The sequence below is a fragment of the Cervus elaphus genome, chromosome 15, assembly GCF_910594005.1.
Source record: "Cervus elaphus chromosome 15, mCerEla1.1, whole genome shotgun sequence".
Taxonomy (NCBI): Eukaryota; Metazoa; Chordata; class Mammalia; order Artiodactyla; family Cervidae; genus Cervus; species Cervus elaphus.
The window spans coordinates 38,762,720-38,789,916 of record NC_057829.1 but is presented as its reverse complement, the minus strand read 5'-3'; the positions used below and the strand labels follow the sequence as shown (position 1 = coordinate 38,789,916).

Sequence of the window (27,197 nt, the reverse complement as noted above, 5' to 3'; positions counted from 1 at the left end):
GACAACAGGACCTGTAAGATTACACTTTAAGACCAAAACTAAGGTAGACTAGGGAAAACAAATAGATGTTTCACAGTTCTTAAAAAAAAAACAAACAAACCTTCAAAACCAGCCAGCAACAGCAAGTAAAGCTTAGACAGTGTTTACTGAGTGCCCGTACATTTCACCTTAACCCTATCAGGTAGTTCTGTTGTCATCTTCATTTTACAGACGAGGAAATGAGGGAGAGGTGATATAATCTGCCTGCAGTCACAAAAGGAATAGAAGAGTTAGGGTTCAAACAAATGCAGTCAAGCTGGAAGTACCACGGTTATGCTCATGACACTGTAGCTCAGTGGTCAACAATCTGGCTGCCAATGTAGGAAGACGCGGGTTCAACACCTGGGTGAGGAAGATCCCTTGGAGAAGGGAATGGCAACCCACTCAAGTATTGTTGCCTGAATATCCCATGGACAGCTGAGCCTGGTGACCTACAGTCCATCAGGTCACAAAGAGTTGGACATGATTTAGTGACTAAACTACTACTCTATATACTACGTCAGTAAGACAGTCAGTTGCTTTCACAAAACCCCTATTCAATGGTATGCATATGGGTCAGCTGGAAAAATCACAGACCAATCACCATCTGACTAGAACCTTTATTATTTCGGAAATAAACATCCTGAAGTGAGGTGGTAAGAACAGTTTTTTTCTGGATTACTGTAATAAATATTTGTTGATACACCATCTCAATAATCATACACTTATTTCATTCCTAATAACTTCCAAAAATAACTCTTCTGTATCAAAAAACTTACAAACGGCACAAGATAACGGTCTATGGAGAAGGAAAATTCTGGCGGGGGAAACTCTAATGAAGTCTTTTCTCCATTACATTTTTGATTGATATAGTTCATGAAAAAAGCCTCACTTTGCCTTCCTTTTTGAATGCAAGAAATCAAATCAAAGGGAAAAACTTTCATAATCTCAAGTATAAATCACAGACAGGTTTTTCTGATAAAGTTTTAAAGCTTGAATAAATGAGAACGGCAAGCACGCATTCCTTTAAGCATCTCAATAAATTTGCAAAAATTTCCAGCAATTATGCATACTGTTTGTATACTTAAAATGCAATAACATTGATGCTTTGAGTATTTTTTTTCCTGAGTGTTTTAAGGATATTTTGTTTCAGGTGATTCAAAAGTAAGACTTACAACATACATGTTATAACAGGAATTCTCCATGTGGTTAGCATTTTGAACTCTCCTAACAGTGTGAGACAACAGGAAGTCAAACATGATCCCATCTGTATTATAAGGAGAGCCTGGAGAATCATCTATGTCTTTGTTATCTGCTCAATGTGTCTGGTAGGTTCAGCAGAGATACAGTCATGACTTGTTTCCAAATGTCCAGACTCCCTCACTTGCCCACCACCATTACCTAAGTGCTGAGTATTCAAAGAAAAACTGCAGGTGACCCTTTACTTCTCTCTGGTCCCTTTACCAAATCCTTTCATCACTTATGACATTACTTGTTAATAATCCACATTCCAAAAAGAAAACTGCAGGTACACAAGTTTGTGAATTTTCACTAAACCAAATAAATTTTAAAATAGATAAAACACTCAAATTCCTGTGAAACAAACTTTGGTTTTCACAATCAGAACATTTTAGAATTACTCAGACATGAGAATTGAAAATGCATATGCTATCTGGAAGAGAACTACTGAATTTATTCTCCAGGAGAAAAGCAGACCTGAAGCATCACATTACTGGAACGTTTGAAACACGATGACAAGTTCTTATCTTCTAAACTTCAACGAAAGCTGCTTGTACAAACTATTTAATGAGTATCTGCCCCTATTAAACAAGCCAGATATCTGATGTATTAAGGAAGTCAGAAGCTGAGTCACTTCACTTCTTCCTGTTGCCTCCAGTTGCTAGAATAGTGGCAACACGCATAAATATGTTTAATGTATCCATGTAGATTCCCAGCATCCTAGAAAAGAAATTATGTCCATTAAATATGATGTAGTTCTTATAACAATGACAAAAACTATTCCTTAATGAAGTAGAGAAAGAGCAATACTGATTATATGTCCTAGATAGATGAAATGGAAATTTAAAAAAAAGATGTCAACTAAGGAAGTCCTGGGCTTCCCTGGTGGCTCAACGGTAAAGAATCTGTCTGCTAATTCAGGAGATGTGGGTTCGATCCTTGGGTCTGGAAGATTCCCTAGAGAAGGAAATGGCAACCCACTCCAGTATTCTTGCCTGGAATATCCCAGGGAGAGAGGAGCTCGGCAGGCTATAGTTGGTGGGGCTGCAAAAGAGCCGGGACACTTGGCGACTGAACAACAAAAAAGGAAGTCTTAGACTAGAAAACTGTCAAGATTTTCTTTTGGCAGATTAATCTTTGTTGAAGGGCAGTTTTAAAAAAAACTTTATATTCTCTGGTACTCTTGAGTACAGTTATTTTGTTAAAAATAAAAGAAAAGGGTGATAGACAATGAACTAATCTAAACAAGACCAAAGAAACACCTTTACAAAAATGTGTTAGACACAAGTCTGGCATTTTAAAACATATTTCCTCATTGCCTCCCTGCATCACCTCCAAAGAAACTTGCTACAAATCTGTAAGCACTATAGGAACACTTAAAAAAATACATTTTTTCTTTACTTTTAAAGTCTGTTAAATATAGACTACAAAAATAATTTACTGACAAGAGTTTTATAAGGCTAATTAACAAAAATAGGTACAATACTCTGAATCAACTGAATACACACCTAATTATCACACTTAGTTGCAATATAATCAAACGTTCCGTGTACACATAGCTTACTAAGGAGAGACCAGACCAAAAAATTAATAGCAATAAAATACTAAAATTCAACATGGTTGCAGGCTGAACTCAAAAGATATGTCAAGTTCTAATCTGTGTTATCTGTGAATGTGACCTTATTTTCGGGTCTTTGTGAATGTAATTAAGATGTGAATTAAGAAGAGGTAACACTGGAGAAGGGTGAACCTTAGTCCAATATGGCACCATTATGAGAGACATAATATGCTGGGAAAGATTGAAGGCAGAAGGAGAAGGGGACGACAGAGGATGAGATGGTTGGATGGCATCACCGACTCATGTTGCTGTCCATGGGGTTGCAGAGAGTTGGACACAACTGAGTGACTGAACTGAACGGATGAGAGACAGAGACACAGGGAGCACATCACATGAACACAGGAGCAGAGGTCAGAGTGATGAACGCTAAGGAACGCCAAGGATGGCTGGTCACAACAAGAAGCCAGGAGAGAGGCATGGGCCAGATGCTCCCCTGGAACCCTCAGAAGGTAACAGCCCCGAGGATACCCTGATGTCACACTTCTGGACTCTGGAACAGAATAAACTTGTTGTAAATCACCCAGTTTATATAATTTGTTACAGCAGCCCTTGGAAACTAACAGTCATAAAACAAAATAGGCCAAACCAACACAAACATCCTTATGCAACAAAGAAAGACATTCAAGGCTACTTACGAATTGATGGGATCATATTTCTGAACTCCATACATTGGTACTACTTCTGCACGCTTGATTACTTTCTGTGTATCATACAGAAGAAACATGCTGAAAAGAGCTAATCCACCATAAACTGCCACTGAGTACAGAGTGGCACCAGCCACAGTGGTGGGTGGAAGAAACATCGACCCTGAAATCAAAATGGGAAAAAAATTCTTTTGAAAGGATTTTTCTGTAACTAGGATTTATAATCAACATTACTCACAGAACTTTTTCTTTGGTATACTGCACAGGTAAGGAAACATTTGAGTAAGTGCACTGTCTAGTTTTAAATACATTTAGTTCAAAACCCATTATACTCACTCCTGCATTGGGTCACTTGTTATTGGGTAACCAATAGAATTTCAGAGCTTACTGTTAAACAGCAGGACTACAAAGTCTTCTCCTCATTTAGCTAACAGAAGCCCCAAAGCTCCTAAGCTAAAACTTATACCTATCCAAATTCTAACACTTGTTATTGGGTCACTTCCTATTATGTGGATAATAGGAAGGTTCCTGCATCAGAGAAATTTTCATGTTCTCCAGACCAACTTTCTCATTTAAGATGCATTTGGTAAAACCAGTAATAATGGTTTGCCATTATGCCAAATGAGTAAATCCAGTCAAACTGGCATATATCTTTTAATCAACTTTAAAAAAGGACATTTACTACATTCTCTCCATCAGAATACCAGGGTATGTTAGATGATTTCAGGACATCAAGAACCAAGTGTCAAAGCACAGTGGCTTACCTAGTGAGGACACAAAGACGACACCGAGGCCCACGCCCAGGGGCGCCCCCATGTTCAGAAACTTCTCACTGGGTGCACACATGGCCACGGTGGAGAGGCCTCCCACAATGCCAGCCGTGTACCATGCAGCTCTGACGAGAAGAGGCCCCCCTAGTATCGTCAGCGGAGCCACCACAGCACCCATCACACCTGGAGAAAGAGCAAGTGGGCACTTAAGCATTTTACTACATAACAACCAAAAGGAAAATGCTTCTAACTAACCTGCCTTTTGAACATATTAGAGCTTACTGTTCAACAACAGGACTACAAAGTCTTCTCTGCATTTAGCTAACAGTAGCCCCAAAGCTCCTAAGCTAAAACTTATACCTATCCAAATTCTAAATCACAACAGTAAGACCATTTCTAGCCAAATAGTCAATACTCACAAGTATAAATACTAGTCTAGATTTTTAGTAACTTTGTCAAATTCAATGTAGCTCATTATTTGGATCTGAGTCTACCAAGTTTTTACAATAACATTCACATTTAGAAGAAATGAGATGGCTTAAAATAACTTTTTTAAAAAGCAGCAAATGCATACTATGTTATAAATAATTTTCTTCTTAAAAGCAGGATACTGGTATTAAAAGAAAATACTGGGATCTCTGCCCTCCCATTCACTAAAGTTCTGTCCTGTAAAGCTCCATGGAAAATACCTATGGTTGAATTACCTAAGACCTGCTGGGAGAGAGACTTGAAAGCCAAGGTTGGGAAGTCATGCTGTCTCATATTCACCCAAACAAAGACAGCACATGAATATAAATGATGTATTTCACACTGGAAATTCATCATATTGGGTGCCCACAACCCAATTTCCATGTACTAACCCATGTTAAAAACATTTCCCATCTCCTTCCCTGGAAGTTTCACGGTAATGCTTATAGAATTTGTCTTATTTTGCGGTAGGGAACAAGCATCTAAGAAGTGTTTTTGTTCTGCACCTGGCTGGCTCTTTACTCAACCCAGAGGCAGATACTTGTCATGGAAAATACTTTATGTAAACAAGCATGTGTTGTTCCATAATTAAGGAGACTATTACAAATACCTCAAAGAATAATAAAACTGTTCCAGAATACCAGGGTTGGACAGCCTCTGCCTTGCCGACAGTAACTTTGGGTCAAGAACTATCTAAATAAATATCGATCCAACTAATGGTGTCACATGAGCTGTACAGAAGTACAGCTAATTAGAAGTACATTTCCAGAGATCTTTTTGATTGCTTTCTTCCCTATATTCCACTGCAAAAACCTCTGCTCTTATTTTTACCTCCTCTTTCCCTGGTGGAGACCTTCAGTTTTTTATTTTCTGAAAGATACACAATAAGAGCAATTCCTAAGTGATGTGTACCAGATCTGAAATCCTCCTAGTATTAGACAAAATACATAAAAAGAAACCTCTGCCTATCTAGGCTATTACCTGAGAATAGTGTAACACCAGGGCTGTCCACAGTCTTAGTATCAGAAATATTAACTTGCCAGAATGGAGCTCTGGCAATAATACAACCAGAAATAAGAGCAGGAAACTAAGTGTTTAGTAGACATGAGGCTTAATTCAATTGTGTGTGTATCATTTATGACTGTGAAGAGCCCCCAAAAGAGGTAGTATTTAAGACTGTTTAATAACAATTTTAAAACATACCAGAATGGAGTAACCAAGCAAGGTGCTTTGGGCCTGGGCTCTGCTCATATGATATTGACTGTACCAGCATTCCAGCTCCAATCATGGCTGCAAAGGTTGCACCAATGGTCTGAAAGACATGTATTACTAAGAAAAACCAATCCTTACACAACAACAAAGCAGAACCCACAAGTTCCAAGTTCAGTTAGTCCTTCCAATAGACTATGCTTAAAAAGATAAAGAATAATAAACAGAATCCTTTATTTTTCTAGCACATTAAAAGGCCTTGTGCTTACTTCAGTTTGATTAAATTAGCAAGAGCACCCCCTACTGTCATACATAAAGTTTTGCAGACAACTTAAAGTAAATGAGCTTTTATTCTGGGCTTCCCTGGTGGTCCAGTGGTTAGGAATCCACCCTGCAATGCTAGGGGACACCTATTTGATCCCTGGTCTGGGAGTATCCCACATGCCACGAAGTAACTAGGCCTGTGCACCACAACTGCTGGGCCAGTGTTCTAGAGCCCAGGAGCCACAGCTACCGAGCCCACATGCCTAGAGCCTGTGCTCCACGACAAGAGAAGCCACAGCAACGAGCGGTCACGCACCACAACTAGAGTGGGCCCCGCATGCGGCAACTAGAGAGCCCATGTGCAGCAACAAGGACCCACCACAGTCGAATAAATAAATATGTAAAAATAAATCTTTAAAAAATTTTATTCCTGTTAGACAGAGGTGTAACAAAACCACTTTAAAAATCCCAGAACAATTATTTTAGATTACATTTATTTTGGCATAGCACCAACATTAAAAACAATGTCATGATATACCAATTAGAACATATATGGTACACTGCCTTAAACTCTATTCTCTAAATGAAAACTTGAAAAATAGGAGCACATAAAAAAGATGAGAAATAAAGAGTCTTCGTTTCTATTCTCCCAGTTTTTTGGCTGAATTGGCCCTCATCCCTCTTCTTTGCCTGTGTTAGATTCCACTGTAATTTATATATTCTGTGTGCACAAGAAAGAAATGTTTGTAAAGCAAGAAAGATGATAATCTTCAGGAAATTTAAGGCAGAAATTGCATACTTGCAGCCCTTTGGCAAGATTAGGCAGCAGACATTTTGTTTGGCCAACTATTCAAACAAACAAACAAAAGTGAATTCATTTAGTTGGGAAGGCTTTCTCTAGATGCCAACAATCCCGTGTAGCATACCAGGCCTGCCTCACTCATCTGCCTCATCTGTCTGAACCAAGGACATCTGAATGGTCAACCCCTGTGGTAAAGTACAGGTAAATGTAACAGCTATTTTTGCTGAGAATGGGAAAGTCTTCACTCATAATACAGAATAGCACACTGGATTCTACTCCAACATCTTCCAACAGAGAAACAATTCCGTTCATGGATCTCTGCATTTTCAGGGTATTTAACACAACTGTGTATTTTTCTTTTAAAATTCTTCATGACGCAGGTCCATTTTTTGCCTTTTACGTTCCCATACTCTACACTTCAGCTACAGTGAACTGATATACTGCAAACACATCCCACATTCATGCCTCTTTAATTCTGCTTATTGTGCCAAAAAATACCTCACTTCCTATCTGGCTGACATATTCAAGGATTACTTCCTTGAGAAAGTATTCCTAGTAGGTACCATGGCTGTTCTAAGCAGCGTCAGATGTCTCTACTCTGTTTCAAAAGCACAAACTTTGTGCTTGGTACTTTGACATCATGCGTATGCCTGTCACCTTCCAAAGGCTTCTTCATCTCTGTAGCACCTGTCTGGCTTTCTATTTTACTTAAGCAGCCGTAACAGCAGGTGAGATTAATCTTATGCCCACAGGCACCTGAGAATACGGTTCAAGCACAAAACTTTCTTGAAGTCTTATTTTAGGGGTTAAACTCTTTTGTATATTTTAATCTTGCATGTTTGCTTTATTATAAAAGCACTGCTTTAAACTGTTTACCTCATTAAAACTGACATACCTGATGAGAGTTCAACAAGCTGATTCTGTGCCTTCAATAACCTTGAGGCTAGGAGAGTCTTATACCCATCTGAGAAACAAGACCCTAATACTCAAGCGTCCAAATGGCTATATAACTGCAAATGGTTCTCCTTTTGGAAAGTATAGTATAGTGGAAATATTACAGATTTGGAAGTCATGGGGATCTGGGTTGCCAAGAGAAGAATGGAAAGAATCAGTGGGAATTTGCCATGAGAAGTCTCTAAGTATATTAGATAAACTTTCCCATCTCACCTTCCTTTCCAGTCTCACACTACTGCTTTAGTTTGGGTCTTATCCCTCGTTTCAGACCTTCAAGAGGTCTTGCTTCTCGTCTCTTCCACATTAGCTCTTAAAGCTCAAATACATTTCATACTTTTGCTGTTCCAGTATCTGCAATGGCCTCTGTTAGGCACTCTCCTCAGCCTGGCAATCAAACACACCCTAATTGTGTCTTCTTTACACTCCAGATCTCAAATACTCAAACTTCACTTGAATGGGATTATAAAGTCACTTGTAGTGACTACCTTCTCTCCTCTTTCCAAACTGTTTTACAAAACTGGACTACTCTGTCCTCTGAAATGAAACTCTCATTGAATATAAAGCCTTATATAGGTTCAAGGAGAATTCAGAGTAACAGTAGCAGTATTATTCTACTCTTAGAGTAGCTTGGGTTTTTGTGACAGCTATTTTCCCTGATCTCTAAGATGGATTTTCATTTGCCTTATTTTTTAGTGAACTCCTATAAGATAGAGCTGTTTTAAATCTCCTACTAGATACATAGGATGTTTCCTCTAAGTTTAAGTTCCAACACCTTTACTGCTACTAAAATACATATTCAACATGGAATAATACCTGACTTGCCTAAGAATGTATATCCCACTTTGTTTCAGCTGCACCAACAATTCATATATTACCTGAGCAAAAACATATTTCATATAGTAAGGTATTCTTTCCACTTAATACCCCTGCTCCAATAGTTTTCACCTAATCTTTTGCTATTTAGTGGGAAAGGAAAACAAAAACAAGCCGACTTACTATCCAAGAGCCTCTCATCATGAAGTTCATGAGAGCAGGAGTTCTGCTCACTGCCACGGCAGACAAGGCTGTTAAGCCAATACTCCCTGCTAAGTACATGTAAGTGGAGTGAATTCTATCCTTCACATACTGAGGCCAGATTCTGTAAGAAACACAACATGGTTAATTTACAGGATTATGAATGGGAATCTTGGTTGAATCATTTACTGGCTGGGAGACCTGGATAATTTAGAGCATTTTATTGCTATAAATTTTATTCCATTATCTAGGAAATAATGATGTATATGTTGGAGTTATGATAAAAAGTAACAAAATATATATAAGTGCTTGGCATACATACAAGACAACACATTTTCTCCTTACTTAAACACATATAACTGTGGTAAAGATTTCTATTTACTTTGAATAAATAGATGCCAAGGAAATAGATTGTTTTTATTCATGTATATCTCCACACAGTTGGAACACTGGACATAAAAGATTCCAAAAGTGGCAAAAAATAAAGATGAGAAGAAAACTGGAAGCTTTAAGGCTAGAATTGTTTGGGAACAATTTACTTACACAGCTTTCTCAATAGCTCCAATCTCATTAGACATTCCCAATCCATAGTAGCACAAAGCTCCAAGACCAACTGCGGCCCCTCCAGCTATAAACCATCTCCCCATCTGATCAACTGCAGAACACAGGAGGAGATGCACATTAATACTGTTGTTCTTGACTAACATGACCAGACTTACTTAATTTGTAGTTTCACTCTAACAAAATATGAGGACGCACTGTTATCTGCAGATGCAGGGGTACTTCTGTGATACACACTATTTCATTCATAAGAGATGTATATTCTCATGGCACTCTGAGAAATTAAAGATAACATTTTCAGTCAAATGTTATACAGTACTATTAACAAAGATGATCAAGAAAAAAAGAACCAAAGAAAAATGTAATTAGTGTTTATGCAGCTAAATCAAGGGAGAGGGTGCTCTTGTTTTCAAGAGTACTGAGAAAGAAACAATTTATCAACTCTTAACTGGATGGAGATATTAACAAAGAGCCTCTTACTCCCTTTAGTCAAAGTCTGTTCACTAAGAATGTTACTATGCGCTGAGATGACTCATATAATTTGGTTTCTAGGGCCAACTGACCAATAGAAATGCCCCAAGGAATGCCAAGTAGGGCTCTCTCCCATTTGCATACAGATGGTCCCCAACTGAAGATTTTTCAACTTTACAAAGATGCAAAAACAATATGCATTCAAGTAGAAACTGCACTTTAAATTTTTAATTTTGATCTTTTCCTGAGTTACTGATAGGCAATATAATAGTTTCCTGTGATGCAGGACAGTGACAGTAAGCCATAGCGCCCAGTCAGCCAGTTGATTGTGTGGGTAGACAACCCATACACTTACAACCATTCTGTACTCACCCAACAAGTCTGTTTTTCACCTTCAGGATTCAACAAACCACAGGAAGGAGTCAACACTTTATAAAATAGTTTAGCCCAACTTTAGGCAAATGTTATGTATTCTCAACACATTTAAGGTAGGCTAGGCTAAGCTCTGATATTCGGAAGGTTAGGTATATTAAGTGTATCCTGAACTTCAGAGCATCTTCAACTTATGACGGGTTTATCAAGATGTAACCCCATTTTAAGTCAGGGAAGATAGGTAATAACCTTTCGCAAGGGTGTTAAGTAGTGTTTTTTGACTTTGGGTAGATGACCAATCAAGAGTCTGAGGTTGCAAAGCTGAAAGCCAAGCTGTGGACTGAGCTGACTTCATTAAGGTATTGTTTCCTGAGAGGCCCTAAATGGGCCCTTCTTTTTTTTATTAACACCTATGTTTTGGTGATTTACTCCTGGCCTGAAGTACATACAAATATTATGTCTGAGTAAGAGTCTACACAACTTCAAATGACTTCATTAACAGATTATAACTTTCAGATTATAGCATAATAACTAATAACCCTTTTAAAAAAAACGGTGAAAGAAATTTTTTTCTGGGAGAAATCTGACTGGGAACCACTGAGCCCAGAGCCAAGTAGCAATCTTTGCAGGGTCATCAGATCCCTGAGGATGATTGCCCTTCCTCTCACAAGATGCACATATATACAGGTTTGCATACATTTTAAGGAGGTTGTTCATGGGCCTCTTAAAAGAGTTTACTAAAGGTTGCCACCTACTTTTAAATATTTTTTCCACCGATGGTTCCAAAGCTGCCTCCTTGAGTTCTTGGGTTGTTTTTCCACGTCGAAACCCAATTCTTGTCCTGGTGGCATATTCCTGACATAAATGAAAACAAAAATACATACCACCCACATAAAAGAATGTTAACAATAAAACAGAGGATCTTGACACTCTATAGATAACTCTGTAAAAAGTAACTTGATACTTTCTATGTGTGTAACTTCACTATGAATGCAGCTTAGCTAATCTTTAAAAAATTAAATGTAGATCCTACCTGTACTCTAGGCTTTGAAGTGATTCACTAATTCATTACATTTCTAACTTCTCAGTTCAAGTTTCAGAATTACTTATTTCATAAACTATGAATTTTATTTATACCTCTAGACTTACCATTTTAAACACTAACTTTTAAAAGATATGCATTCAGTAAGTGTTAACTACATTTCTCTTCTGGGAAATGGGCTCAATTCTTCCCTCAACACAAAGTCAAAGGGAGAGAGGACTTCTACCTGTATTTCAGCTTTTTCAACAGTGAAACAGTTAATTTAAGAAGAAAAAAGTTGTTTCTCTTAGCTTCTGTACATTTCCATCTACCTCACATTTTAAAATTTATACTCCTAATCTGAATGCTAGAGCAGAAATCTAGTATAAAAGGAAATGGATTTCTCTCTAACCTGACAGATTTTATTTTACCACTCTCTAAGCAAGAGCTGAAATGACATGGTTAGCAACTGGCCAGCTGGTAATATTCCCAGGGTCTTAAGCTTTTGACAACAGGATCCACCATTTCTTTGTTGAACCATATAGCTCTCAATCCTTCACAAATTACTCTAAATTCTCTGAATGAGAAACTCCAAGAGCTGTAAGTAAAGGAGAAGTTACAGGGGTTCTTTTTCATATTTGATGAGGATGGAACAGAATGGTAAGAACCCTATAGGGAGAAAGTGCTGATTTGGGGCTTTTTCAGGGTTGTTTCAGTTAATCACTAATGATAAAGTAGGGAGCTTCATGCTTTGTCAAAAAAAAAAAAAAAAAGACAGACAATATAAAAATATTATCTTTACCCTGCTGGGTGTTAAAAGCCATTGATTCTTCGTGATGGAATTCTTCACAACAGGGGAGGCCTTGGTGAAAGTTGGGTGGAAAACCCTGGAAGGTAGTGCTCGGAGACACACAAGTCTTGCGGCCAGCATGGTGGTGTACCAGGTTTACCAAGCAGATCTGAAATGCTAGAGACAGACAAAAATAACCCACTAACCAACTGAAGGAAGGACGCAGAAGCGATAAAAGCCAGTCATTTCCTAGTGGAAAAGATGAAGTAAAGAGACATTTTTAAGCAATAATAATAAATACTCTGCTTGTTTCTTGTTAGTTCAAGAAATCCATCCCACAAAAAGTTTGAGATAGATCACCAAAATGGGCTTAAATCTCAACAGGAACAGTAACAAGAGAAATTAACTTCTTTGAGTTACGTTGCTAATAGAGAATTAAAAGGTGTGTGATGGATTTTATAAACGTGGTTTTGGCTGAAGATTTATACCAGTATTCAGTGGGAAATTATAAAAGAGGACTAATAACAACTTTAAGCAGAGGAAAAATGCCATCCAAATAAGAAATGATTAACTCTTCAAGGTCATATTACTTTTCAAGGCTATAAAAAACATCAGTGGAAACCAAACATGCCAAATGTTGTTGTTTAGTTAAGTCCAAGGGGCTCTTTTCAGCCCCATGGACTGCAGCATGCCAGGCTCCTCTGTCCTGGATTTCCCAGGCAAGAATACTGGAGAGTAGGCTGCCATATCCTTCTCCAGAGGATCTTCCCCACCCAGAGACTGAACCTGAGGTTCCTGCATTGGTAAGCAGATATTTCATTACTGAGCCACCTGGGAAGCCCATGCTAAGTATTACTTCCGTTCGAAACAAAACATAAAAATATTCAAGGTACTGAAACCACCTAGGATATATCTTAAAAATGTAGATTTCTAGGTCTAACTCCTGTTCTAATGCTTTAACCCCTAGAAGAAAGACACAAGTTATATGTATTTTAACAGGCATCTCAAAAGCTAGGAATCCTTGCTTTTAAATCTCTAAGTATATTTCCAGATCTGTCACGGGATCTGCGAGGTGTACAACACTGATAAATATCCTTCGGTAAAATACCATGTCATTCTAGCACTTTCACGCCATTACATCATCTCAGCCTAAAGCTGCTGTGCCTCTCAGTCCTCAACACACCTACACAGGAACGTCAGTTCAGTGGCCTCCAAGGTGGCAATTCTGCTTCTACCATAAGAAAAAAGTGGCCTTGTGCACAGGTTTGTTCTCTTCAACTTAGGGGCCTTAGCTACAAAATGCGTAATGTTACCGAGCCCTTACGCTTCCGTGCACATTCATGAGCTCAGGCGCTTGGTCCTCAGAGAAAGTTCACCCTTATAACAAGACTCGGATGAGAGCCGGGCAGCAAAACTCGCACCACTCTACAACACACCAGACTCGGGATCCCCTTATCTACTAGGGCGGCGGCTGGGCCGCCCGGCCGCGGAGATGAATCAGCACCTCGCTGCCCGAGAAGAGGACAGAGAGGACGAGCCCCTGCCCGCCTACCCCAGGTCCCGCAGCCGCAACCCCCTCCACAGGGTCACCTGCAAAAAACTGACGGGCCGCCAGGCCGTGACGCAGGCTGCAGCGCCGCAGCCTCCGACCTTCCCACACGTCGGCAGCGGCCCCAGAGGGCCGACAGTCAGTAGTACAGAGTATCGCGGTACCTGTCGGCCCGGGGCAGTCGTACCTCAGTCCCTGGACACCTCAAGCGCGCAGTTCCCCCTCCGGGCCGGTGAAACTCAAGCACCCAAACCTCCCGCTCCCTCCGCCCACCTCTTACTGACTGTGCGCGCAGTCTCTTTAGCTCACTGCGTGACGCAACATCCGGAGAAGCCGCAAACACTACGAAGGACAGCCAATCATGAGCGGAGCCCTAACGGAAGGGTGGGCATAGTAGGAAGGAGGTGTTCCGGGTTAGGGGGCGGGGCCAGCGGAGCACGGTTAAGAGCGTCACAGTCAACGTCCGTTGTGGGTGTGGGCAGAGAAGGCGTTTCAGCGGTGTTTGCTGAGGATAGTGGGACGTTCTTTCGTTCTGGTGTCAACGGCAGGAATTACAAAAATTATTTTAAAATTGAAAGAGGATAGTATAAGAACTAAAAATTATTCTTTCGCCTCGTTTCTTTCCACTTGTTGCCTTTTTACGCCTTCTCAAGAACTTATTGCGAGATAGTATGCCAAATTGGGAGTTTCAGACCGGAACCAACCGGTTTTTTGGGTACGATGTGAACTCTACAAAAGGGTGTGAGTCACGCAAGGTCGGAGAGCGAACAGGCAGATTTTTAGAAGTTTATTTCATTGTTTTGTGACTTACCCACGACATAAGTTCAAGATTCAGCGAATACTTGAATAATAGGTTGGTACAACAGGTTCTGCCTCTTATCCAGGGTTCTGAGAACTGCTCCTATTCAGATAATATTGAAAAACCTTTTTTTGGTACTCGAGGAAGACTTTTTTTCTTCTGTCTTATTTACTCATTAAATATTTACTGAGGCTAACTTTGTACCAAGCTCTGTACTAGGGACACATACAAATAAAAGATAACATTGTACCGTTGTTTTGGCAAAACAAAGGTACTACGGCGTTTAGTCTGGTGGAGATGAAAAATTGACAAAATATTTGTTAGTGATAAGTACTAAGAAGAAAAATAAAGCTGCGTAAAACACTAGAGGGGCGGTATTTCGATAAAGGTCATTAACAACATGTAAAATTCATGAACCTTATCTAAGCTATTGTTAATTGTGATTTATGATACTCCTCTAACCATGTAAATCTTGACACAAAGATTTGCGTTTTATGTGGGTAATAAAACTGACAGCTCACACACAGTTGTTTCTTTACCCTGAAAATGGCAGGAAAATACTGTAGAGAAATCTGTCACTTGAGATTGTGAACAGATCACGAATAATCTTTAGGCTGGTATTGTTTCCACAGATGTTAAGTGTTTTTAGGAAGGCGAGTTACCTAGTCACATACCGGGAAGATATGCTTAGTGTGGAGTCGGAGAGGTTTCGTTGACTGAGAAAACAGGAATCTATTGCAATTGTTTAAGCAAAAAGTGACCAAAGTTGGAATTAAGGTAGTGGAGGGACAGAGAGGGGGTTTATGACAGAGGTAAAAGAGTAAGGAGGAATTTGCAGGTTTTAATGACTGATTGAATGTAGCTGATAAGGATGAGGGAGGCACTCAACATAATCCCTCTGTACTGAATGGAGTGAGATCAGCTGAATAATTGCACCATTAATTTCGAGGTAGGATATAGGAAGAGCTACAAATGTGGGGGAAGTAGATAAAACTCAGTATGAAGTGTTCCATTGTAAGTTCTCTGATTCTAAGACCTTGGCGCTGTAGGACAGATAACAGAAAAAGTCATTAATCACTAATCCTAATGTAGGTACACTGTGCTCAGCGTGTCCTACTCTTTGCAGCCCCATGGACTGTAGCCTTCTGGGCTCTTCTGTCCTTGGAATTTTCCAGGCAAGAATATTGGAGCGGGTTGCTGTTCATCTGTTGATGGAGGCGTCCATACTTTGGCAATTGTAAGTAATGCTACTATGAACACTGGGGTGTATGTATCTTTTCAAATTAGTATTTCTGTTCCCTCCCCACCCCCCCAAAATATCTCCCAGGGAGTGGAAGTTCTGGGTCATATAGTAGTCATTTGTTCAGTTTTTTTGAGAAACCTCCTTTCTTTTTTTTCCTTTTCATTTATTTTTTATTAGTTGGAGGCTAATTACTTTACAATATTATAGTGGTTTTTGCCATACATTGACATGAATCAGCCATGGGTGTACATGTGTTCCCCATCCTGAACCTCCCTCCCACCTCCCTCCCCATCCCATACCTCTGGGTCATCCCAGTGCACCAGCCCCGAGCACTCGTCTCATGCATCCAACCTGAACTGGCGATCTGTTTCACACTTGATAATATACATGTTTCAATGCTGTTCTCTCAGATCATCCCACCCTTGCCTTCTCCCATAGAGTCCAAAAGTCTGTTCTATACATCTGTGTCTCTTTTTCTGTCTTGCACATAGGGTTATCGTTACCATCTTTCTAAATTCCATATATATGTGTTAGTATACTGTATTGGTGTTTATCTTTCTGGCTTACTTCACTCTGTATAATGGGCTCCAGTTTGATCCATCTCATTAGAACTGATTCAAATGTATTCTTTTTAATGGCTGAGTAATATTCCATTGTGCATATGTAACATAGCTTCCTTATCCATTCGTCTGCTGATGGGCATCTAGGTTACATCCATGTCCTGGCTATTATAAACAGTGCTGCGATGAACATTGGGGCACACGTGTCTCTAGAGACATTTGTGTTTCCTCGGTGTGTATGCCCAGGAGTGGGATTGCTGGGTCATATGGCAGTTCTATTTCCAGTTTTTTAAGGAATCTCCACACTTTTCTCCATAGTGGCTGTACTAGTTTGCATTCCCACCAACAGTGTAAGAGGGTTCCCTTTTCTCCACACCCTCTCCAGCATTTATTGCTTGTAGACTTTTGGATAGCAGCCATTCTGACTGGCATGTAATGGTACCTCGCTGTGGTTTTGATTTGCATTTCTCTGATAATGAGTGACATTGAGCATTTTTTCATGTGTTAGCCATCTGTATGTCTTCTTTGGAGAAATGTCTGTTTAGATCTTTGGCCTATATTTTGATTGGGTCATTTATTTTTCTGGAATTGAGCTGCAGGTGTTGCTTGTATATTTTTGAGATTAATCCTTTGTTTCTTCATTTGCTATTATTTTCTCCCATTCTGAAGGCTGTCTTTTCACCTTGCTTATAGTTTCCTTTGTTGTGCAAAAGCTTTTAGGTTTAATTAGGTCCCATTTGTGTATTTTTGCTTTTATTTCCAATATTCTGGGAGGTGGGTCATAGAGGATCTTGCTGTGATTTATGTCGGAGAGTGTTTTGCCTATGTTCTCCTCTAGGAGTTTTATAGTTTCTGGTCTTACATTTAGATCTTTAATCCATTTTGAGTTTATTTTTGTGTATGGTGTTAGAAAGTGTTCTAGTTTCATTCTTTTACAAGTGGTTGACCAGTTTTCCCAGCACCACTTGTTAAAGAGGTTGTCTTTTTTCCATTGTATATTCTTGCCTCTTTTGTCAAAGATAAGGTGTCCATAGGTTCGTGGATTTATCTCTGGGCTTTCTATTCTGTTCCATTGATCTATATTTCTGTCTTTGTGCCAGTACCATACTGTCTTGATGACTGTGACTTTGTAGTAGAGCCTGAAGTCAGGCAGGTTGATTCCTCCAGTTCCATTCTTCTGAGAAACCTCCATTCTGTTTTCCACAGTGGCTACACTAATTTCCATTCCCTCCAACAGTATGAGAGTTCACTTTTTCCCCACATCCTTGCCAACATCTGTTGTTTGTGTTATTTTTAATGATAGACACTCTGATAGATGGGAGGTGACATCTCATTGTGGTTTTGATTTTGCATTTCTCTGATGATTAGCAATGTTGAGCATCTCTTCAGGTGCCTATTGGCCATCTGCAGTTCCTCTGGAAAAATGGAAGGACTGGGCAGCTACATGTAAAAGAATGAAATCAGAACATTCTCTAACACCATACACAAAAATGAACTCAAAATGGATTAAAGACCTAAATATAAGACTACTAGATACTAGAGTCATACTAGACTACAAGATGTCAAAAGCAGAACACCCTTTGACATAAATCACAGTAATATTTTTCGGATCCGTCTCCTAAAGTAAAAGGAACAAAAGCAAAAATATTAAAGTGGGACCTAACTAAACTTAAAAGCTTTTGCATAGTAAAGGAAACTATGGACAAAACAGGTAACTTACTTAATGTATGTGTGTTGTGTGTTATTTGCTCAGTAGTGTCCAGCTCTTTATGACCCCATGGACTGTAGCCACAAGGCCCTTCCTTTGTCAGTGGAATTCTCCAGCAAGAATACTGGCATGGGTTGCCACTCGGGATCTTTCCGACCCGGGGATTGAACCTGGGTCTCCTGCATTGCAGGCAAATTCTTTACTGTCTGAGCCACCAGGGAAACCCTAACTCAATGGGAAAAAATATTTGTAAATGACATAAGGGATTAATACTCAACATATATAAAGAGCTCATACAACTCAACATCAAAAACAAAACAAAAACAGCAACCCAATTAAAAAATGGGCAGAAGAACTGAATAATGTGGCTGTTCTAATCCATATGGGACCCAGGAGAGGAGAAAATGGTTTGAACTCCAAGTTTGGTGATGGGTTCTAAATCTGGGCTGGCAAATTATCAGACTGTCCTGAGCTTCCCAGAATGGAATAAACTAAGCTATCTGCTTTAGACTGACTGAGGACTCGAAAGCAACATTGATGCCAGATTAAGGGAAAATGTAGCTCCTTTTCATTCTCATTTTACTGGCAACTTTTCAGTGTCTACCTCACACAGAGATGCAACCAAATACTGTATATGGGTCAAAGGGGAAGACTATTAATGGAATAGTATCCATGGAGGTGCAGAACATTGGAGAAATCCTAAGAATTGTCTCATACTTCCTGATCAGATTGTAAGGAGTAAACTAAGATCCAGAAATGATCGTAAGCTTAAGAAAACCTAACAAGATAATGGTGGATCTGGGTCTAGAATCTACATTCCCAAATGAATGTAAAGACTGTTCTCAAGGGGTGAAAAAAATCTTCATACACAGACAGACTTTAGAGGTGGGTTTGATTCTGGGCTACAACATAAAGTGACTGTCTCATTAAAGCAAGTTACACAAATATTTTGATTTCCCAATGCATGTAAAAGTTATGTTTACACTATGCTGTACTCTATTAAGTGTGCAATAATGGATTATGTCTGAAAAAACAATGTACATATCTTAATTTAAAAATGTTTTATTGCTAAAAAATACAAACCATCATCTGAGCCTTCAGTCATACTAGAAACATCAAAGATCACTGATCACAGATCACCATAACAAATACAATAATACTGAAAAAATAAAAAATGTTCTGAGAATTACCAAAATGTGTCCTAAAGACACAAAGTAAACAAATGCCATATGAAAAATGGCACCGATAGACTTGCTCACTGCAAGGTTGCCACAGGCCTTCAATTTGTAAAAGATGTAGTATATCTTCAAAGTGCAATAAGTGAGATATGCCTGGATATGTATAAAGAATCTGGTAAAGAATCTGCCTGCAATGCAGGAGATGCAGGAGACGCAGATTTGATCCCTGGGTTGGGAAGATCCCCTGGAGGAGGAAATGATAACCCACTCCAGTATTTTTGTCTGGAGAATTCCATGGACAGAGGAGCCTGGTGGGCTACAGTCCATGGGGTCTCAAAGAGTCAGACATAACTGAAGGAACTGAGCGTGCATGCACACGTGTGCACACGCACATACACACATCACAGCTATACATTACACACAATACACGTGCTAGTTTATCTGTGACATTAAAATTTCATGGAGGAGGGCAATTAGGAAAAAAATGCAGAAAAAAATGCCTGAAAAGACTCCTTAAAGAAGAAATCATGAAAAATTGGCTGAGGAAACTTTAGTATAGAATCTTGGATTCCTCTGACATGGTGGTCTGCTCTGGTGGCAGGCCTGCTAAGCAGAAAAGTTTTAGTTTTCCATCTAAGATTGTATCAATGAGATGTTGTTTGAGGTAGTTTTATGATCTCTTGGTAAAAATTCCATAAATGTGTTCTCTGTATTCCAGTATCTTATTTCTAGCTGCTTTAGGACATCTCTAACATGTCTAAAACCAAGTTATACTAAGAGGTGGTCCAGCAGATTGCACGTAAGAGGTGTACTCCAATATTCCTTTCTCCCTGAGCCTTCAAATTCTCTTATAGTAGTGCTCTTCAAGTGTAGGTCTTCCCTTGTGGCTCAGCTGGTAAAGGATCCACCTGCGATACGGGAGAGCTGGGTTTGATCCCTGGGTTGGGAAGATCCCCTGGAGAAGGGAAAGGCTACCCACTCCAATATTCTGACCTGGAGAATTCCATGGACTGTATAGTCTGTGGGGTTGCAAAGAGTTGGACAGGATTGAGTGACTTTCACTTTCACTCCAAGTGTAAGGAATAATAGGTTCTAGGTCCTTATGCCAGATGCAGTGGCATCACCCCTGAGCTTGTTAGATATGAAAATTCAAGGTTCCCCTCAACCTACTAGATCAGAATTTCTGGCTCTAGGGCCCAGGAAACTGTTTAACCAAATCTCCAGGTGATATTTCTGCATGTTAAAAATTAACAATCACTTTTTGACAGTATGCGAGAGAAATTTTGGCATCTCATAAACCCTCACATAGGGTGCTGTTTAATCCAAGCTTCAGTCGCTCAGTGTATCCGGCTCTTTGTTACCCATGTGTCTGACTGTTTGTTGGACTGTAGCCTATCAGGCTCCTCTGTCCATGGGGATTCTCCAGCCAAGACTACTGCAGGGGATTGCCATGCCTTCCTCCAGGGATCCCAACCCAGGGATCAAACCCAGGTTTCCCGCATTGCAGGTGGATTCTTTACTGTCTGAGCCACCAGGGAAGCCGAAGCTTTAGTTCATCAACTAGAAAATTATAAAGTGACTTCCACAAGCTTACATGTGTGTGCGTGCTAAGTAGCTTCTGTCATGTCCAACTCTTTGCGACCCCATGTTCTGTAGCTTGCCAGGTTCCTTGGGCCATGGAATTCTTCAGGCAAGAATACTAAAGGGGGTTGACATGCCTTCCTCCAGGGGATCTTCCCCACCCAGGGATTGAACCCACATCTCCTGCATTGCAGGCAAATTCTTTACCACTGAGCCACCAGGGAAGACCTCACAAGCTCATAGTAACATAATTTAAATCCTGAATTCCAGGGAAGTACATCTATATTGATAATCAAACTATATATTTAATTTTCCTTAATACCCTTACATTCTACATCCTTACGTGTTAGCCAGACTACTGATGATTCTAATTGGTGAGATCCTATAACTCTTTGGTATGTTAAAAAAAAAAAGCCTCAAGAAATAGCCTTCTCCATCTGGGCTATGTTGAAATCTGACTCTTATCTTGTATCTGGAGCCAGTAAGTGGTGGCATAGGTGATAAGATTCTGCATCTCTTATGAGTAAAGTGCTTTAGGTGTAGCTGTTGAATTTTAGTTTTTTAAATGGAGCAAAGGCAAGGTTTCCTCATCGGGGGAGGGGCAGGCGTGTCTGTGTGTGTGTGTGTGTGTGTGTGTGTGTGTGTGTGTGTGTGACTACTGCTGCCAGGAAAGAATATTAAGGGACACTTGGGGGTTCAAAATTCTCAACCTCATTAGGATCTGCCCAAATGTTGCCACACCATTCTCTCTGCACCGATGCCCTCATCTTAGCGTGAGAGATTTGGCAGATTTTCCTAGATAACTCATGCTGAAACTTTATGATCCTTCCAATCAGGCCCCAAGTTTGATTCTCAACTACATCTGTTCTGTGATCACAGGAGATAAGAGATTGTTGTCATAGTGGTGTTTTTTTTTTTAATATTAAATTAAAAAAAATTAATTATTTTTTGGCCACACTGTGCAGCTTTCTCATACTCATACTCATACATTCATGGGGTTCTCAAGGCAAGAATACTGAAGTGGTTTGCCATTCCCTTCTCCAGTGGACCACATTCTGTCAGACCTCTCCACCATGACCCGACCGTCTTGGGTGGCCCCACACGGCATGGCTTCGTTTCATTGAGTTTGACAAGACTGTGGTCCTGTGATCAAGTTGGCTAGTTTTCTGTGATTATGGTTCTAGTGTGTCTGCCCTCTGATGCCCTCTTGCAACACCTACCGTCTTACTTGGGTTTCTCTTACCTTGGACGTATCAAGGGAACATTTCATGCAAAAATGGGCTCAATAAAGGACAGAAATGGTATGGACCTAAGAGAAGCAGAAGATATTAAGAAGAGATGGCAAGAATACACAGAAGAACTGTACAGAAAGGATCTTCATGGCCCAGATAATCACAGTGGTGTGATCACTCACCTAGAGCCAGACATCCTGGAATGTGAAGTCAAGTGGGCCTTAGAAAGCATCACTACAAACAAAGCTATGGAGGTGATGGAATTCCAGTTGAGCTATTTCAAATCCTGAAAGATGATGCTGTGAAAGTGCTGCACTTAGTATGCCAACAAATTTGGAAAACTCAGTAGTGGCCAAGGACTGGTAAAGGTCTATTTTCATTCCAATCCCTAAGAAAGGCAATCCCAAAGAATGCTCAAACTACCGCACAATTGCACTCATCTCACACGCTAGTGAAAAAAAAAAATGCTCAAAATTCTCCAAGCCAGGCTTCAGCAATACGTGAACCAAGAACTTCCAGATGTTCAAGCTGGTTTTAGAAAAGGCAGAGGAACCAGAGATCAAATTGCCAATATCTGCTGGATCATGGAAAAAGCAAGAGAGTTCCAGAAAAACATCTATTTGTGCTTCATTGACTACGCCAAAGCCTTTGACTGTGTGGATCACAGCAAAATGGAAAATTCTTCAAGAGATGGGAATACCAGACCACCTGACCTGCCTCTTGAGAAACCTGTATGCAAGTCAGGAAGCAACAGTTAGAGCTGGACATGGAACAACAGGCTGGTTCCAAATAGGAAAAGGAGTACGTCAAGGCTGTATATTGTCAACTCTGCTTATTTAACTTATATACAGAGTACATCATGAGAAACGCTGGGCTGGAAGAAGCACAAGCTGGAATTAAGATTGCTGGGAGAAATACCAATAACCTCAGATATGCAGATGACACCACCCTTATGGCAGAAAGTGAAGAGGAACTAAAAAGCCTCCTGATGAAAGTGAAACAAGAGAGTGAAAAGGTTGGCTTAAAGCTCAACATTCAGAAAACTAAGATCATGGCATCTGGTCCCAACACCTCATGGGAAATAGATGGGAAGACGGTGGAAACAGTGGCTGACTTTATTTTTTTGGGCTCCAAAATCACTGCAGATGGTGAACGCAGCCATGAAATTAAGACGCTTACTCCTTGGAAGGAAAGTTATGACCAACCTGGATAGCATATTAAAAAGCAGAGACATTACTTTGCCAACAAAGGTCCGTCTGGTCAAGGCTATGGTTTTTCCAGTAGTCATGTATGGATGTGAGAGTTGGACTGTGAAGAAAGCTGAGCACCGAAGAATTGATGCTTTTGAACTGTGGTGTTGGAGAAGACTGTTGAGAGTCCCTTGGACTGCAAGGAGATCCAACCAGTCCATCCTGAAGGAGGTGAGTCCTGGGTGTTCACTGGAAGGACTGATGTTGAAGTTGAAACTCCAATACTTTGGCCACCTGATGGGAAGAGCTGACTCATTGGAAAAGACCCTGATGCTTGGAGGGATTGGGGGCAGGAGGAGAAGGGGACGGCAGAGGATGAGATGGCTGGATGGCATCACCAACTCGATTGGCATGAGTTTGAGTAAATTCCTGGAGTTGGTGATGGACAGGGATGCCTGGCATGCTGCGATTCATGGGTCGCAAGGAGTCGGACACGACTGAGCAACTGAACTGAACTGAACTGTGCAGCTTTCAGGATCTTAGTTCTGTGACCAGGGTTAGAACCCATGTGCTCTGCAGTGGAAGCCCGGAGTCCCAACCACTCGACGGCCAGGGAAGTCCCACAGTGATATTTTGATTTATACCCATTATTTGAGTTTGGGTTTCAAAGTTTCAGTGGCGTCTTCCCTGCACAGGACAGTCAGAAACAGCCAGCTGGCCCCACATGTTTATAATGACCTCTGTTGCCTTAACAAATAAGTGCCATGTTTTTGTCTTAGCAACTAAATGCTACAACTCTCAACTCCCTTCCCTGGATCCATGCTGCACCCCTTTCTATACCAGTAATAATCTGAGTCATTGTGATGCCACCACATGTCTGGGAAAAAGGTTATCTGTGCTCTCATCAAATATGTGAGCCATTTCAGAATCCTGTTTTGAGAGCCTATATCTCAAAAGGATTATCTCCTGGGTACCACTGATTGTATTAGCTTCTCATAGAAAACAGATGGTACATTAAAAGGAGACAGTTGAAGAGTCTAATGAAGTCACTATTTGCAAATGTGTGTGCTATGAGAACACCCACATGGGAATAGTAGAGCATCTTAGAATTAGCAGCAATGAGAAGCTGTTACCACCTTGGGCCCAGAGGGACAAGGGGAGGAAACAGTGGATCCTGGCAAGAGTTTCAGGTGTAGGAAAGAGATCATCAAACAGGAGCCATGCATGACCATTATTAAACCTATGGCATGGCAGGATGGGAGCCATGGGGATAAATATCCCAACCTCCTACCCTCTAACCTGCTGGTGTCTCCCAGTTACTGAACTCAAGCCAGAGGAAGCTGCAACAATGCATCCCTGAGGTCAATCTTCCAGGGCCCATGGCAGTGTGGATGAGTGTTGAGAGTGGACTCAAGTTCCTCACTTGTTATAGGCAGAATTATGGTTTCCTTCTCCCCCAATCATAAGCTGAAGCTCTAACCATCAGTGTAACTGTGTTTGGAGATGGGCTTTTAAGGAGGTAAAGTTAGTGCTCGCTTAGGCAGCACATATACTAAAATAAGGAGGTGAAGTTAAATGAGGTGGTAAGTATAGGGCCTTAATCTGATAGGACTAATGTCCTTGTTAGAAGAGGAATAGACACCAGATAATCTCTTGTACTCTCTCCCTCACTCTCATCTGAGACACAGTGAGAAGTCAGCTGTCTACAAACCGGGAAGGGAGGTCTCACCAGACGCCAACCCTGATGGCACTTTGATCTTGGACTCTGAGCTCCCAGAACTGTGGGAAAATAAATTTCTGTTGATTAAGCCATCTGATCTGTGGCATTTTGTTGTGGCAGTCCAAGCAGTCTTAAGACATGATTTATAAGATGAAGATTGGAATACACGGCCCATGGGGTTCCTAGAAGGAATAAATGATGTAGCATGTATGAGGTTTCTGAGCCGAGTAAATGCACAATAATTAATAACCCATTTAAAAATATTTTATTGCTTTATTTTGGCCACAGTGCTTGGTATGTGGGATCTTAGTTTCCTAACCAGATGTCAAATCCACACACCCTGCCTTGGAAGCACAGTGTCTTAACCACTTGACTGCCTGGAAAGTTCAATAATTCTTTATTATGTTTATTATTGGTATTAGAGTTAGGTAGTGAGTCTCATGATTTTTTTTTTAAGAAACCATTTTTTTTGAGCTTCAGTTCTCTTTCTTGAGGTGAACCGAATAGGCTTTCATACATTATATATACTATGTGGTTTGGGATACACTTTTTAATGTATAATGTAATCTGTTTTTGTTGGTATCTCACTCCCCTCCCCCACCTCTGTAGCCCTTTGGATTAGTGTCTTCTTGAGAAGTTTATAATGTCTTCTTTACTGGTTTATAACAGATGGTTCTGAGCTCATTACTATATAAATATAGATTATATATTTTTTTTCCTGAGTGGATTACTTTTATCAGTCTCTGATGAAGTTCACCTGCCACATTTCAAAATGTTCTTGTCAAATAGCAAGCCCAACACTATTTTCATTTTTGTCTCCTATATTTTACATCATGCCTTGCTTGTCTTTTTAATACATAAATGCTTATGGGCAGAAAGCACTCATTTTATATCATTTTATATGTCAGTTTCAAGCATCAAACACACTGATAGTTTTGGGAAATATAATGAAAATCTTTTCAGGAAAAAAAAATTCATATCTTAGGACTTGATTTATTTAGATTTATAGGAATGGAAGGTGTACTTGTAATAAAGCATGATCATCCAGATATTTTATGATAGGACTAGGCCACATGATCAAAAACCTGAAAGTGAGGGGCCCACATGGATCTTTAAAGAAAAGATAGCAATAGTGCAATAGTTTGTTAGCTATTAGGATTATACTGTTTTAAAAATAATACAGAAAGTAGGCTGAAAGAATAGTTTAATAATTGATAAAACTTATTGAATTCTACCATGGGCAGGCATTGTGAGTTGTTGGTCATTTTATATTTATTATATTGCTTTATTGACTATGCCAAAGCCTTTGACTGTGTGGACCACAACAAACTCTGGAAAATTCTTAAAGAGATGGGAATACAAGACCATCTGACCTGCCTCTTGAGAAATCTGTATGCAGGTCAGGAAGCAACAGTTAGAACTAGACATGGAACAACAGACTGGTTCCAAATAGGGAAAGGAGTATGTCAAGGCTGTATATGGTCACCCTGCTTATTTAACTTATATCTATTATAAGTTAACAGATATAAGTTTCCTGAGAAACTCCTGTTTCTCAGGAGTACATCCTGAGAAACACCGGGCTGGATGAAGCACAAACTGGAATCAACATTGCCGGGAGAAATATCAATAACCTCAGATATGCAGATGACACTGCCTTCATGGCAGAAATCGAAGAAGAACTAAAGAGCCTCTTGATGAAAGTGAAAGAGAGTGAAAAAGTTGGCTTAAAACAACATTCAGAAAATGAAGATCATGGCACTTGGTCCCATCACTTCATGGGCAAATAAATGGGGAAACAGTGACAGACTTTATTTTTTTGGGCTCCAAAATCACTGCAGATGGTGACTTCAGCCATGAAATTAAAAGATTCTTGCTCCTTGGAAGAATATCTATGACCAACCTAGACAGCATATTAAAAAGCAGAGACATTACTTTGCCATCAAAGGTCTGTCTAGTTAAAGCTATGGTTTTTCCAGTAGTCATGTATGGATGTGATAGTTGGACTATAAAGAAAGCTGAGCACCGAAGAATTGATGCTTTTGAACTGTGATGTTGGAGAAGACTCTTGAGAGTCCCTCGGAGTGCAAGGAGATCCAACCAGTCCATTCTAAAGGAAATCAGTCCTGATTATTCATTGTAAGGACTGATGCTGAAGCTGAAATTCCAATATTTTGGCCACTGGATGCGAAGAGCTGACTCATTTGAAAAGACCCTGATGCTGG

General features: G+C 40.1%; 1 protein-coding gene and 1 long non-coding RNA gene across 5 annotated transcripts in view; one reads left to right on the top strand and one right to left on the bottom strand.

The window, feature by feature from the left end:
* Positions 1 to 618: 618 nt before the first annotated feature.
* On the bottom strand, positions 619 to 14,075 carry GHITM (growth hormone inducible transmembrane protein). 3 transcript variants are annotated; one of them, XM_043926136.1, is made up of 9 exons: positions 13,952 to 14,075; positions 12,228 to 12,392; positions 11,160 to 11,259; positions 9,544 to 9,655; positions 8,983 to 9,124; positions 5,961 to 6,069; positions 4,284 to 4,472; positions 3,511 to 3,682; positions 619 to 1,977 (listed from the first exon to the last, which is right to left on the bottom strand). In XM_043926136.1, the coding sequence occupies exons 2-9, from the start codon at positions 12,354 to 12,356 to the stop codon at positions 1,893 to 1,895; spliced, it is 1,038 nt and encodes a 345-aa protein (XP_043782071.1). In that variant the 5' UTR covers positions 12,357 to 12,392; positions 13,952 to 14,075; the 3' UTR covers positions 619 to 1,892. The 3 variants fall into 3 exon arrangements, with proteins under 3 accessions (XP_043782071.1, XP_043782072.1, XP_043782070.1); XM_043926137.1 differs by having other exon boundaries at positions 13,929 to 14,069; XM_043926135.1 differs by having other exon boundaries at positions 13,806 to 14,047.
* Positions 14,076 to 14,247: 172 nt separating this feature from the next.
* LOC122709529 overlaps positions 14,248 to 27,197 on the top strand; it is a 29,149-nt gene continuing 16,199 nt past the window's right edge. Inside the window, exons 1-2 of one of the 2 annotated variants that reach the window (XR_006345544.1) lie at positions 14,248 to 14,617; positions 15,690 to 15,800. This is a non-coding gene — a long non-coding RNA (uncharacterized LOC122709529). The other variant, XR_006345545.1, reaches the window with a different exon arrangement.

Excerpts from the sequence above, each read along its gene's own strand:
- GHITM (XM_043926136.1), bottom strand. The coding sequence starts at position 12,356 with ATGCTGGCCGCAAGACTTGTGTGTCTCCGAGCACTACCTTCCAGGGTT. Across the intron at positions 11,260-12,227 it reads GGCTTTTAACACCCAGCAGG|GAATATGCCACCAGGACAAG; the intron begins GTAAAGATAATA and ends CATTTATGTCAG. Across the intron at positions 1,978-3,510 it reads AAATATGATCCCATCAATTC|GATGCTGGGAATCTACATGG; the intron begins GTAAGTAGCCTT and ends TTTCTTTTCTAG.